The sequence below is a fragment of the Urocitellus parryii genome, chromosome 11, assembly GCF_045843805.1.
Source record: "Urocitellus parryii isolate mUroPar1 chromosome 11, mUroPar1.hap1, whole genome shotgun sequence".
Classification (NCBI taxonomy): Eukaryota; Metazoa; Chordata; class Mammalia; order Rodentia; family Sciuridae; genus Urocitellus; species Urocitellus parryii.
Window position 1 is genome coordinate 121,571,113 of NC_135541.1, and position 10,957 is coordinate 121,582,069.

Below are 10,957 nucleotides of genomic sequence, written 5' to 3' on the forward strand. Positions count from 1 at the left end.
GCTCAGTCTTTCTACAAGCCCCACGCCAGCTGGAGCTGAATCCCGGCATAGGGAAGCAGTTCCAGGAACCCAGCCTATGGTTTGCGGAGCAGAAACTGCTAGGAAACCTCGTCTAGCTCCGAGCGCTGCCTGGAACCCACCGGGCGCTGCCCTGAGAACTACAGCTCCCAGCAGGCCGCGCGGTGACGGGGCGGAGCTGCGGAGGACTCCCGGAAGCTGATGGCGGCCGGGACCGCACGGACAGCTGGACGAAGGCGAGAGGTAAGGTTGAAGATTCAGGGCTTAGTGGGGAAGGCGAAGACCGTGGGAGCAAGGGGGAAATGGGTCTCGAATGTAGGGCATTTTGCGGGTCGGAAGAGACCCCCAACTTTGATTTCTTTTTCCGCAGTGACCATGACGAAACTAGCTCAATGGCTTTGGGTATTGGCGCTCCTGGGCTCGGCTTGGGCGGCCCTGACCATGGGAGCTCTGGGCCTGGACCTGCCCTCGCCCTGCCGGGAAGTCTTGTGGCCATTGCCCGCCTACTTGCTGGTGTCCGCAGGCTGCTATGCTCTGGGCACTGTGGGGTATCGCGTGGCCACTTTTCACGACTGCGAGGATGCCGCCCGTGAGCTGCAGAGCCAGATTCAGGAGGCCCGAGCTGATTTAGCCCGCAGGGGGCTACGCTTCTAACACTCTAACCCCATTCCCGCCTGGACAACCCTCCCTCACATTCCCCATTAAAGACCAAATTTATTTTTTAACTCTTGTTTAGTTTGAGTATGCAGAATGGGAATTGCGGATGCTGTATACCAGTGGTCGTGAGAAGATGCCTTTCCTGAGGCCATCTCAGCCTTTACTTTTGCATCTGGTTGGTGTTCCCCAGTTTTGCTCAAAAAGAGGCAAAACCCAGAGCTGGGTTGTAGCTCAGTGGTAGAGCGCTTGCTATCCTCAGCTCCACGTAAAAATAAATAAATAAATAAAGGCATTGTGTCCATCTACAAATTAAAAAAAAAAAAAAAAAAAGGCAAAACCCCTTCTCAAGAACTCTCCAAATATAAATGTTATTTTCCTGGTCTCTTTAACAGGAAACACATCTTAAGCCTAACTTCCATTCTTTATAACTTCCAAGCTTTGGTTTTTAAGGCCTTCCTGGGTCTTTCCAACCTCTTGCTTCTTCCAGATACTTTTTCTGAGCCAAACTTACCAGCCTGAGATAACTGGGTCTACCCTCCACCAAACTAGACAGGTTTAAAATCATGAATAAAGAATAAGCCATGATGGGCAGGGGTGAGGAACAGTTTATTTTAAGGCACATTCTAAAGATAAAACCCCAACCTTCATAATTACAAAAGATAATCTCTTAAAAAAAGAAGTGATTTCATCTCTTAGGTCCCACCTGATCTAAGTAAAGCTCTTTCTTTGATCCCTCTAATCTCAAAGTCCTCTTTCCCACAATGTACTGCACCCATGAACTGGTCTCCAGGACCAGCCAAAACAAGGAGCGCGCTTTGGTATCAGGTTGGCATTAAGGTGCCCAGTGGTCAGGTGAACTGCCTCAGGTTTGCAGGAGTCGATAGTTTCTGTCTTGCTTCTGGGGGTACTTCCAGAAAAGCCAGAGGCGGATAAAGCTGGTAAGGATTCCTGGAAGGTTGGGCACCTGAAATCAAAGGGCTGCTATGAGGCGGGGAGCCAGTTTTTCACTGTACAAACTTGTCACCCCCTCCGTATTCTGCTTACCATGATGTAAGGATCTTTGAGTCGAAACCCATAGAGGGACCAGGAGGAGGAGGTAAGGAGGGTGGCAATGGTGAGTGAGAAGGAGAGACACTGGGTTGATTTAGTGCGAATAACTTTGGCCTGTGGGAAAGGATGAAAGACACTCCTGGTCTAGGTATATAGTCAAGCTCCCATCTTGTCCAAGAATTTCCTCAGGAAAAAGGTCAAACACCTTTCCTGATGTCACCAGTCCTCTCCTGCCTCTCCCACTCCCCCTTCTACTGCCTTGACTCTTTCCAGGGTTGGATCTTCCTTTCCTCTGGAGTATAGCCACAGTCTCTGGCTATGGGAGCCTGGTCCTTATCTATCCTACCTCCTGGACACCCCCACTCACCAAATCAGCCAGTGGTGAGAGGTACATGCTGATGGTGAAGACACTGCAGAAGAGGCCCAGCTGTTGCAGCTGGGCCTCCTGGTCAGGCACCAGGAGCCAAAAGTAGCCATAACCCATGAGAAGGACCCCCAGCAGGGTTGCAGTCTGTAGGAGCACAGCACACTGCAGGTGAAAAAGAGGAGTCTTATTTCCAAATGTGTGGGAGCACTCTGACTTCCCTGTTGGAATGACTTCATCCTGCCCTCTCCCATACTCCAGTGGGGAAAGTAATCTTTGTTGCAACCTCTAGTATTACGCTTGTCACAGCCTGTCTCCCATCAGTGACTTGAAGGAGATGTCTTATCCACACAACACTCCTTCTAGGGAAGGGAAGGTATCTTTTTCTGCGAGCTTGGCACACACAGTAGGAGCTTAATAAATGCTTGTGTGATTGGGGAAGATGAGCTCACCATCTCATTCTCAGGCACTGGCCCTGAAGGAGCTCTCAAGAGACAGAAGCCCTTTCACAGCCTGTTGGATGGAAGCTCAGGGCAGCACTACCAGCCCTGCCAGATTGGGGGGCAATGTGTGAGTCCAGGAAGACTAGCTTCATGGAAGAACTGCAAGGCTGGAAGGAGGACCTTCTAGGAAAAGGTGGCAGTGCCAACCTGTTATAGTCTTCTAGGAAGTAGTGTTTGCACTGCCAGCAAGGCAGGGCGTGCACCAGGAAGGTGGGTCCCAGGGAGGGCTTTCTACCTTCTGAGGGCTGAAGTGAAGATACACCAAGATATACAGGGTCTGAAGCACAGCACCTACGGCGTTGACCACGATGAGGGTCCCGTCTCCCTTCAAGACCCCGTAACTCAGCCAGCTCAGGTTGCTGCAGGGCGGAGGGGAGGGATACGGCCCACTGGGTTGAGTGTAGAAGGGTGTCCCCTGGGGCTTCTTCCGCGTCCTCCGGCCCTTCCCCCGTCTGCCTCAAGACAGCCTTTCCCAAAGCAGCCGTCGCCCCTCTCACTTGATATCCGTGGTGAGAAAGGGCAGGAACTGGACGCTGTCCACGCTCCGGGTCATCTGCATGTGTCTGAGGTCCGAGCTGTAAGGGGGTCCCGAAGGGAGGGATGAAGGGTGGGTGGGAGATGCCCAGTACTCACGACCCTCCCCAAGGCCCGCAGGCCGCCCCTCCCTCAGGCTTGCGAACAGCCTCGCCCTTGCACCCCGGTCCCCTCAACCGGATTCCACATTGACCCCGAGTTCCGGACGCAGCCCCGGCTACGGCCACGTCCCTGCCCACTCTCTCCTTTCCTGACTTCCTGGTCCTGCCCCAGTCCGGCCCGGCCGCGCTCTCACAGGCCGGTGGAGAACATGCCGAGGGTGAAGAGCACGCAAGCTCCGGAAAGGAGCGTGTCGGCCGCGCCGCCGGGCCCCATGCTGCCGGAGTCGGATCCCGCGCCCGGCGCCCGGCGCCCGGCGCCAGCAGGCTCCGCGGGTAGCGGGCGACGCCGGAGCCCCGCCCCACACGCTCCGGCCCCGCCCCCGCGCGCGGCCGTCCCCCGGAAACCGGCCGAGCCCCACGCACGGCGCGCGCGCCGCGCCGGAACTCGCACCCCGCCCTCGCGCGCCGCCCGCCTGGGCTGCGCCGCCCGGAGGCCGGGTGCGGAGGTCTCCCTCGCGGTCCCGGCGGATCCCCTCCGAGGGCTCGCGAGTTTGTCCCCCACACGGCCGCCCACGTCGGAGCGCCTGGACCCCAGCCTCACGTGCTCGAGGTGTGGTGGAACTCCGGAGCCCCGGCAGCGGGCTTCCGCCTGCCTCCCACCCAGAGCTCCAATCAGGGTCGCGGGTGGCCCAGAGTGTGGGTCTCCCGGTTACCGGAGCCCCTCGTCGCCCCCCCCCCGACGTGCAGGGATTGCCAGGAAAGACCGCCTTTCTTCGTCAGACGTCCCCCTCCCTCTTCAGCCACAAGGTCGATTAACTGGCCTGCCCAGCCCACGCATGCCCCTGTCACTGACCCCTGGCCCAACCTGCTTGCTGCTGAGAAGTGTCCTTCCCAGCCTTCCCACTGCTGTCCTGGAGCTGTGAGGCGGGGCGCATGCCTCAGCTGGCATCAGCTTCCCTGACTCATCCAGACAGCTTGAGTACCTGAATGGTATGCCAAGTCCTGTGCGAGGGGGTGGGAGTGGGGTAGAGGTTGGACCGGAAGAACTTCCAGAATGGGGTGCCGAGTGGAACCCGAGAGACTGCTCAGGGGAGCACTCTGGTCTCCGCACCCTTCTGGCCTGATAAGGGGTGTGTACCTTTGAGAGAATTTCAAATCGGATTGCTTCTGATGTATGTTGAACAGAGCATGGTGCTGCAGGGACGCTGTGGTTACAAGTCAACGTGGAGGGGCAGAAAAGAACGTCCAAAAAAACCAACACAATGCTTTATTTTGAAACAAAGAGCATTGTATAAAAAAAATCCAGTTGTAGAAATCAGCAGACACAAAAAGTTTACATACAGATACTGTACACGTGGGCCCTGCCCTTTAAGTTACACTAAGAACAGGTTGGCACAGCCTCCCTGCTGGCACAGCTCCAGGTAGTGTGACCCAATACTGGGGGAGGGCGCAGTGCCTGGCTACAAACCTCTCTGTGGCAGCCCCACAGACAGAAGTCTTCTGGGAGATGCTGGTCAGCCCAAGCATGTTGCCTCTCCTGTACCTGGCCCCCTGTAGGAAACTGTCTCGTTTTTCCTTCAGTCAGTTCATCTGGGCATCCTGGCTCTCTCAGGGAGGGGCATCTTTGCCAAGCTCATTGTCCATTACATGGCCTCAGGCCCCTTCCAGCTTTGTTCCTGTTGGACCCTCATCAGGGGCCATCTCTGCAAAGTTTGTTTCTTTGGCTTAAAGGCAGGAATGGCAGGGAAAGGACAGTCCCCACTTCTTTCTTCATCCCTCTGAAGTGGGGGGATGGCGCTGTCAGGCTGGTTGACTTCTTTTGGGCTGAAACCCTTAATACTGACCCGTTTTGAGGCTGCTGGGTGGCAGCCTATGCTTGTGGTGGGAGTGGTTCCCAGGGCTGGAGCTGTGAGACAGGCCCCAGGACAGGTGAGGTGTGCCTGTCCTTGGCTCCTTGGCCCAATTCCAATCCTTAAGCCAGGTGTGGCACACATCTTCACTGGGTTTGCAGAAGTAGAAGTGGCAGGAGCAGCACAGTCCAGGCAAGAGGGAAGAGGCGGGGGGCAGCACTATGACCAATGCTGTGTAGAACACGCACTTCTGGATCATCTGCAAGGTGAGATGGAAAATGCCCTCAAGATAAGTGGCCCCTATTTGTACTGGTCCTCAGCCCAATAGGGTCTCCCCAGCCCTTGACTGGCAAAGAAGCCACATCCTATGCCCCAGAACCAGTTGGAGCCACCTACCTGCTGGAAGTCTCTTCTCCTGTGGATTGGCATGAGCCTGAGGACTATGAGCTAGAAGGCAAGAGTAGAAGTAGATCAGGATTGTACTAGGCAAGTGGAGGGGTGTGAGTGCAGGGTGGCCCGGCAGTGGGACCTCCTTACTATCCCACATCACTAGACCCAGCCCAGCATAGAGATGGAGGGAGGGGGCCCATGGGTCAGGCACTCACTGATTTTGCTGTTGACTGTCACCTTCAACTTCAGGCAGTGGTTTTCTACGGGGTTGATGGGTACAGCTGCAAGATAAACCCATAGGGAATTAAGGAAAGAATGTTTGAAGAAGAAGTTAATCTAGAGTGTCTGGTCCTGCTTCCTGGCTCCCTGCTCACTCTAATTCCTCTTTGCCCTCTACTTTTGATTTTATCCTCCTTACCTTTTGCCCACTTCCCACCCAGTGGTTAGTATAATCTCCCAGCTTTGGCAGTGGTGATGAGAAGGACACAGACAAGGACATGGTCCCCTCCATATATTCCATCCTTCACTCCTCTAAGCCTGAAGTTGGGTGAGGCCTTCATAATACATTTCTCTTTACCTGGGCTATTTTCTACCACCCCTGCTAAGGGCCCACCTACACAGTGATCCCTGAATCTGTTCTGCACAAAGCTGTCCTTGTGATTCTTATCAACAACAAGCGGCTCTCCTTGCCTTCACGGTAAACTCCTCCACACTGCTTATATTCCCACAATCTGTCCTGTCGACGCTCCACACTCATCTTTCTCCACTTCCCTTGTGCCTCCTACTCCATGAGGTTCCTGAAGAGGTCATGCTTGCTTTGCACATGTGTCTGTGCCTAGCAAACTCTTCTGCTTGTCCTAAGCTCTGGAGTCATTTTCCTCATCATCCTTTTCTGTTCCCCCTAGCCTGGCAGGTGCACAGGCCATTTTCCCAATGTTCCTGTGCTCATGCCTACCATATCACCCTGTTCTTAGGGTCTGTTGACTATGGGTGTTCCTTCCCAACTTCCTTGAGAGCAGAGATTCTGAAATGTTTTCTTTATATCTGTGCCTATAGTGCCAAAGAGAGTGCCTGCTACACAGAAGCTCTCTCCACATTTGTGATATGAATGAGTAAATGAAAATAGAATTCAGGCTTAGAAGGGGTCCTGTGTTATTTGACTCTCCACTAAGCATGTCCCCAAGCATATGCTTTGTTTTTAAAATATTTTTTTAAGTTGTTGATGGACCTTAATTTATTTATTTATATGTGGTGCTGAGAAACAAACCCATGTGGACAAGAGCTCTACCACAGAGCCACAACCCCAGCCCCACCAAGCATATGCTTTATGCCACTGTGCCCCCAGTAGGTGCACCCATGTGCCTGACTCCCATGCACTCACAGAAGTAGTAATAGTTGTGTCCCTCCTTGAATTCCTGGCTCAAGGGCAAAGATGTGAAGGGCTGAATCTTTTCAGACAGCTTCTCAGGGCCATGTTTGGCCTTGGGCTGGTTGCACCGCCAACGGATCCTGTCCTTGGGTTGGGGCTGGCATATCCCATATTCCTGATGCTCCACCAGGTACAGGGTGTACCGCTCCATGGCAGCCTCTGCCACAGAGTCATCCTCATAATGGGGACAGATAATGTCCACGTAGTCATTCAGCTGCACGTGTACTGTGTAGTCCTCATCCTGGAACCTGAGCATGTGCAGAGTGGGAGGAAGCAAATGGTCATTCAGAAGCCAGGCCCAAGCCTTGAGCCTTAGACTGTTTTCATGACCCCTAACATTTCACTCCAGACCCAAAGATTTTTCTAAAATATCAACTCACAATATTTATGGATCTTTTTTTTTTTTTGGTGGTGCTAGGGATTGAACCCAGGGCCTTGTGCATGCCAGGCAGGCACTCTGCCAACCGAGCTATATCCCTAGCCCATATTTACAGATCTTGATCTCATTTCTCTACTATCTCCAAACGTGCCCCCAACACCATCATCTCCTAATAGTCTTCCACTTAGTGTTTCAGATACAAAAGCATTCAGTAACCCAAGTATTTGCCCAATGATGGGCTTCTAAATATTTCTGTAGCTCTTTCATTATTCTTTTCTCTACCCATAAATATACCCCCAAATTTATTCTACCAGTTGCTTCCCCACCCCCCAGTACTGGGGGTTGAATGTAGTTTGCCATTGAACTACATCACCAATGATTTTATTTATTTTTTTATATTTATTTTTTAGTTTTAGGTGGACACGATATCTTTATTTTATTTTTATGTGGTGCTGAGAATCGAACCCAGTGCCTCATGCATGCTAGGCAAGCGCGCCACCACTTGAGCCACATCCCCAGCCCCTTACCAATCCTTTTAATTTTGAGACAGGGTCTTGCTAACTTGCTGAGGCTGGCCTGGAGCTAGCAATCCTCCTGCCTCAGCCTCCCCAGTTGCTAGGATCACATGTGTGTCAGCACATCCTGCTCCAGTTGCCCCTTTAAATGCTAGTAGATCTCAATCTGTGAAACCTACTGGGGCCATTCTGTAATCAGGACCCAAATAATCCCTTCTCTTTATCATGCTCATGCTGAGCCCCTCATGCTTCTCTCATCCCTCCACCCCACCCCCGGCCCAACCCACTGAGTCTGCCAAGTTTGCTCCTTCCCTCAACCCCTAGACTAGACCCAGACCCATAGATAATGCCCCTAATCCTTTAAATTAAATCATTTTCACCAAGTCACTCCAATCTCCCTTTCTTGCTACTCAAATTTGTGCCCAGGTCCTCCTCTCTGAGAGCACCCCCAAACTCCCTGTCTGTTTACCTCCAAAAGCTGCCTACTACCTCACTCTGATGAAAGGCTGTTCTCAGACCCGAGGCTGCCTGTTTTCTCCGCTCCTCCCCAAGTGGAGCTGTTCCCTTCCCCCAAAGACCCACAGGCTCCAGTCATACTGCCTCCTCACACCCCCCAGCTCCAGACACCTGGCTCCATCCTGGGTGGGGTCCTAGCAGGGGGAAATCTCCCCACACACAAACTGGTCAGTTTCTCTGAATTCCCCTAAGTACAGCCAGACAGACAGCAGAGCTGGCTGCCATCTGGACTCAAACCCAAGCCCTGGGTAAGAGTAGCAAGAGGGCAGGAGGGCAGGGGAGGAGTTAGGTCAAGAGGCCTCAGAATTGGGCCTCCATTGCCCAGTCTGCATGACCCCTAAGGGCCTGGTTCTGCAGCTTGCCTTTGCTGGAACTAGCTTACTAGGGCCCCTCCCCCACCCCAGGAAGAGAGAGAGAGAGAGAGAGGAGCAGAGGGAGGCTTTTAAAATTCCTCTCTGGAGAGATAAACATAGAAGCCATTTCGGAACAGGTATTTCAGCTCTGGGCCTGGCGTCTTTCCCCCATTCCCGTGACGGGCACTGACTCACTCCTCATCCACCCGCCCCAGCACTCAGGGGAACCTGTGAAAATTTACCTTGTTGAGCATGGAGAGCCCCCAGCCCCCCATATCCCAGGCTTGCCCTGAGCACTGGCCTCCAGGTAAAGGGGACTGACCAGCTGGTCTGAACAGGCGGGACACCTGCCCCTTGGCACCACTGGGGCCAGTGCCCAGTGCCCTGAGTCACCATGCCAGCCTCACACCCGCCCAGCACATTGCCACCTCATCTCTGCCCCCGAGCTGGGCCCAGCTTGGTTGCCAATGGACTCCACTGTAGACTGGCTCCTGTCTAGTCCTGGGTATGGCTGTGTGTGTGTGGTCAGAGGGGCAGGGCAGAAACTGTGCTTGATGGGGCACCATCTCCTCTACTTAGCCCTCACTTGACTCTTGCTCTCCATCTGGGAAAGGGGGCCACGTCGGCGTCGGGAGGGCAGGCGGGGAGGGGGGCAAGGAAGAGGCTCCTTCCTGAAAGAGAGGAAACCTGGGAGCTTGGGAACGGAAAAGGCCAGAGTCTCCCCCTCCCTACTCATGGCTTCCTGTCCCCTCCTCCTCCTTCAGCCAACACCTGGCATGGGCATAAACAGGGACTTTGCTCTCTCACTACTAGGAAAAGATTGGGTCAAGGAGGCAAAGGACAAACAACCAGGAGTGCGGAGCAGGAGGGACTGGATGGGCTGCAGTGGCACAGCATGGCCAGGAGGGTACTGCCCCCAACCCAATGCCACAGGTCCAGAGGAACCTGGCACAGTATCTTTTCTTTAAGGGGACAGGGAGGCAGGCCTGCTAGGGCTCAGGGTGGCTGAGCTGAGTGGTGTTTTCACCACCCCCAGCTGCCAGGCCCTCTGCTCCCTGCTCTGCCCTACCCTCCTCTCCTGTTTTCCTTCAAATGTTGTTCAGACAACTCAAGGGCAAGAACAAAGGGTCAGACAGAGTGTCTTCCTCCCAGTACCATTTGCCTCACAGCCCTAAACCTGCCCAGGAGAAATTAACTCCTTCCTAGCCAAAGCCCTTTGTAACCCTTTAAACCCTTCCAGTCCTTCTGACTCTTTCCCATGACCTCTCTCTTCAGTAGGATTATCTGAACCCTCAAAACTGGGTGACTCCCTCAATGTACCCATGCACAGCATGTGCCTCCCTTATGCCATCCCAAAAGACCCCTGAATGGGAGGCTTCTCAGAGTCATCTTAAATACAGAATGAATGCCTAATACCTGAGGCTGGGGTTCCTTCTCAGGGGCCCTTTCAGGGTTAGTCTCATTGAGCACTGTGCTCCCTTTTGATGTCACATCAGGTACCTGTCAGTATGGACAGATGCCCAAGTGGCACACAAGGAGGACACAGATTCCATGCTTGGGGGGCTTAGAATACGATCCCAGGAGGCCAGGGGGGTCGGTCTATACCGGGTCCCTCACTTCAGAGTGACAAGGGTGCCAGAGGGCAGGAAGGGAAGGGCAGAACTAGCACAGTACAAGCAGACACCGACAGGTTCCTGCCCGGGGTGGGGTGCTCCCAGCTAGAGGGGAAAGTGAAGGGGAAGAAAAGCTACAGAATTCCTCCCGCCCGGGGTTGCCTCCCCTAGGCTCAGGTCAGCGGCTGGCCAGGACAGTTACCCTGGGGAGGGGCAGTGCCGGCGTCCAGGCTGCCAGCGGGAGACTCGGGGCTTACTTGGGATTTGAACTGTTCCAGAAGACGGTGTAGCGGTCAGCAGCGGCCAGACTGCAGCACAGACCCAAGACAGGGGCCCAGAGGAACTCCATAGCGCGGGGCCTGGCCAGGCCGGGCGGGAACGAGGGGCTCCTTGGGGTCTGGGTTCACGCTGGTTTTCTCCGCGGCGAACTGAGCACAGCGCTCACAGCTCTGGCCCCTTCGCCTGGCGACTCCGCCTTTTGGGCCGGCGCCGCCCGACACCCCGCCCCGCCCCCGCCCCGCCCGGCGCGCGGCTGCCCCGAGGCTTGGGGGCTGGGGAGGTGGTGGAGGAGGGGAGGGCAGCTTGGGGGGGAGGGCAGCTTGGGGAGGAGGCCCCGGGTGGCGGAGGGAGGGGAGAGCGCTCTTCTGCTCCCAGAGATCACCCCAGAGCTGCGAGTTGCTCACTT

The 10,957-nt window shown here is 54.6% G+C and overlaps 3 protein-coding genes across 9 annotated transcripts; 1 reads left to right on the top strand and 2 right to left on the bottom strand.

Moving 5' to 3' along the window:
- The first annotated feature begins 205 nt into the window (after positions 1 to 205).
- On the top strand, positions 206 to 957 carry Dpm3 (dolichyl-phosphate mannosyltransferase subunit 3, regulatory). Its single transcript, XM_026405054.2, has 2 exons — positions 206 to 261; positions 389 to 957. The coding sequence occupies exon 2, from the start codon at positions 394 to 396 to the stop codon at positions 670 to 672; it is 279 nt and encodes a 92-aa protein (XP_026260839.2). The 5' UTR covers positions 206 to 261; positions 389 to 393; the 3' UTR covers positions 673 to 957.
- A 311-nt stretch (positions 958 to 1,268) lies between these two features.
- Positions 1,269 to 4,168, bottom strand: Slc50a1 (solute carrier family 50 member 1). Of its 7 annotated transcripts, none has more exons than XM_026404991.2 (6): positions 4,093 to 4,168; positions 3,090 to 3,167; positions 2,828 to 2,951; positions 2,093 to 2,254; positions 1,720 to 1,839; positions 1,269 to 1,639 (listed from the first exon to the last, which is right to left on the bottom strand). In XM_026404991.2, the coding sequence occupies exons 2-6, from the start codon at positions 3,149 to 3,151 to the stop codon at positions 1,538 to 1,540; spliced, it is 570 nt and encodes a 189-aa protein (XP_026260776.1). In that variant the 5' UTR covers positions 3,152 to 3,167; positions 4,093 to 4,168; the 3' UTR covers positions 1,269 to 1,537. The 7 variants fall into 7 exon arrangements, with proteins under 7 accessions (XP_026260776.1, XP_026260778.1, XP_026260777.1 ...); XM_026404993.2 differs by lacking the exon at positions 4,093 to 4,168 and adding an exon at positions 3,829 to 3,917; XM_026404992.2 differs by lacking the exon at positions 4,093 to 4,168 and adding an exon at positions 3,441 to 3,561.
- Positions 4,169 to 4,477: 309 nt separating this feature from the next.
- On the bottom strand, positions 4,478 to 10,721 carry Efna1 (ephrin A1). Its single transcript, XM_026404997.2, has 5 exons — positions 10,530 to 10,721; positions 6,849 to 7,144; positions 5,683 to 5,748; positions 5,474 to 5,524; positions 4,478 to 5,336 (listed from the first exon to the last, which is right to left on the bottom strand). The coding sequence occupies exons 1-5, from the start codon at positions 10,619 to 10,621 to the stop codon at positions 5,224 to 5,226; spliced, it is 618 nt and encodes a 205-aa protein (XP_026260782.1). The 5' UTR covers positions 10,622 to 10,721; the 3' UTR covers positions 4,478 to 5,223.
- Positions 10,722 to 10,957: the final 236 nt, after the last annotated feature.

Excerpts from the sequence above, each read along its gene's own strand:
- Dpm3 (XM_026405054.2), top strand. The coding sequence starts at position 394 with ATGACGAAACTAGCTCAATGGCTTTGGGTATTGGCGCTCCTGGGCTCG.
- Slc50a1 (XM_026404987.2), bottom strand. The coding sequence starts at position 3,501 with ATGGGGCCCGGCGGCGCGGCCGACACGCTCCTTTCCGGAGCTTGCGTG. Across the intron at positions 3,168-3,421 it reads GGCATGTTCTCCACCGGCCT|CTCGGACCTCAGACACATGC; the intron begins GTGAGAGCGCGG and ends ACCCCCTTACAG. Across the intron at positions 1,640-1,719 it reads TCAAAGATCCTTACATCATG|GTGCCCAACCTTCCAGGAAT; the intron begins GTAAGCAGAATA and ends CTTTGATTTCAG.
- Efna1 (XM_026404997.2), bottom strand. The coding sequence starts at position 10,621 with ATGGAGTTCCTCTGGGCCCCTGTCTTGGGTCTGTGCTGCAGTCTGGCC. Across the intron at positions 7,145-10,529 it reads TGGAACAGTTCAAATCCCAA|GTTCCAGGATGAGGACTACA; the intron begins GTAAGCCCCGAG and ends GCACATGCTCAG. Across the intron at positions 5,749-6,848 it reads ACACAACTATTACTACTTCT|CTGTACCCATCAACCCCGTA; the intron begins GTGAGTGCATGG and ends TTTATCTTGCAG.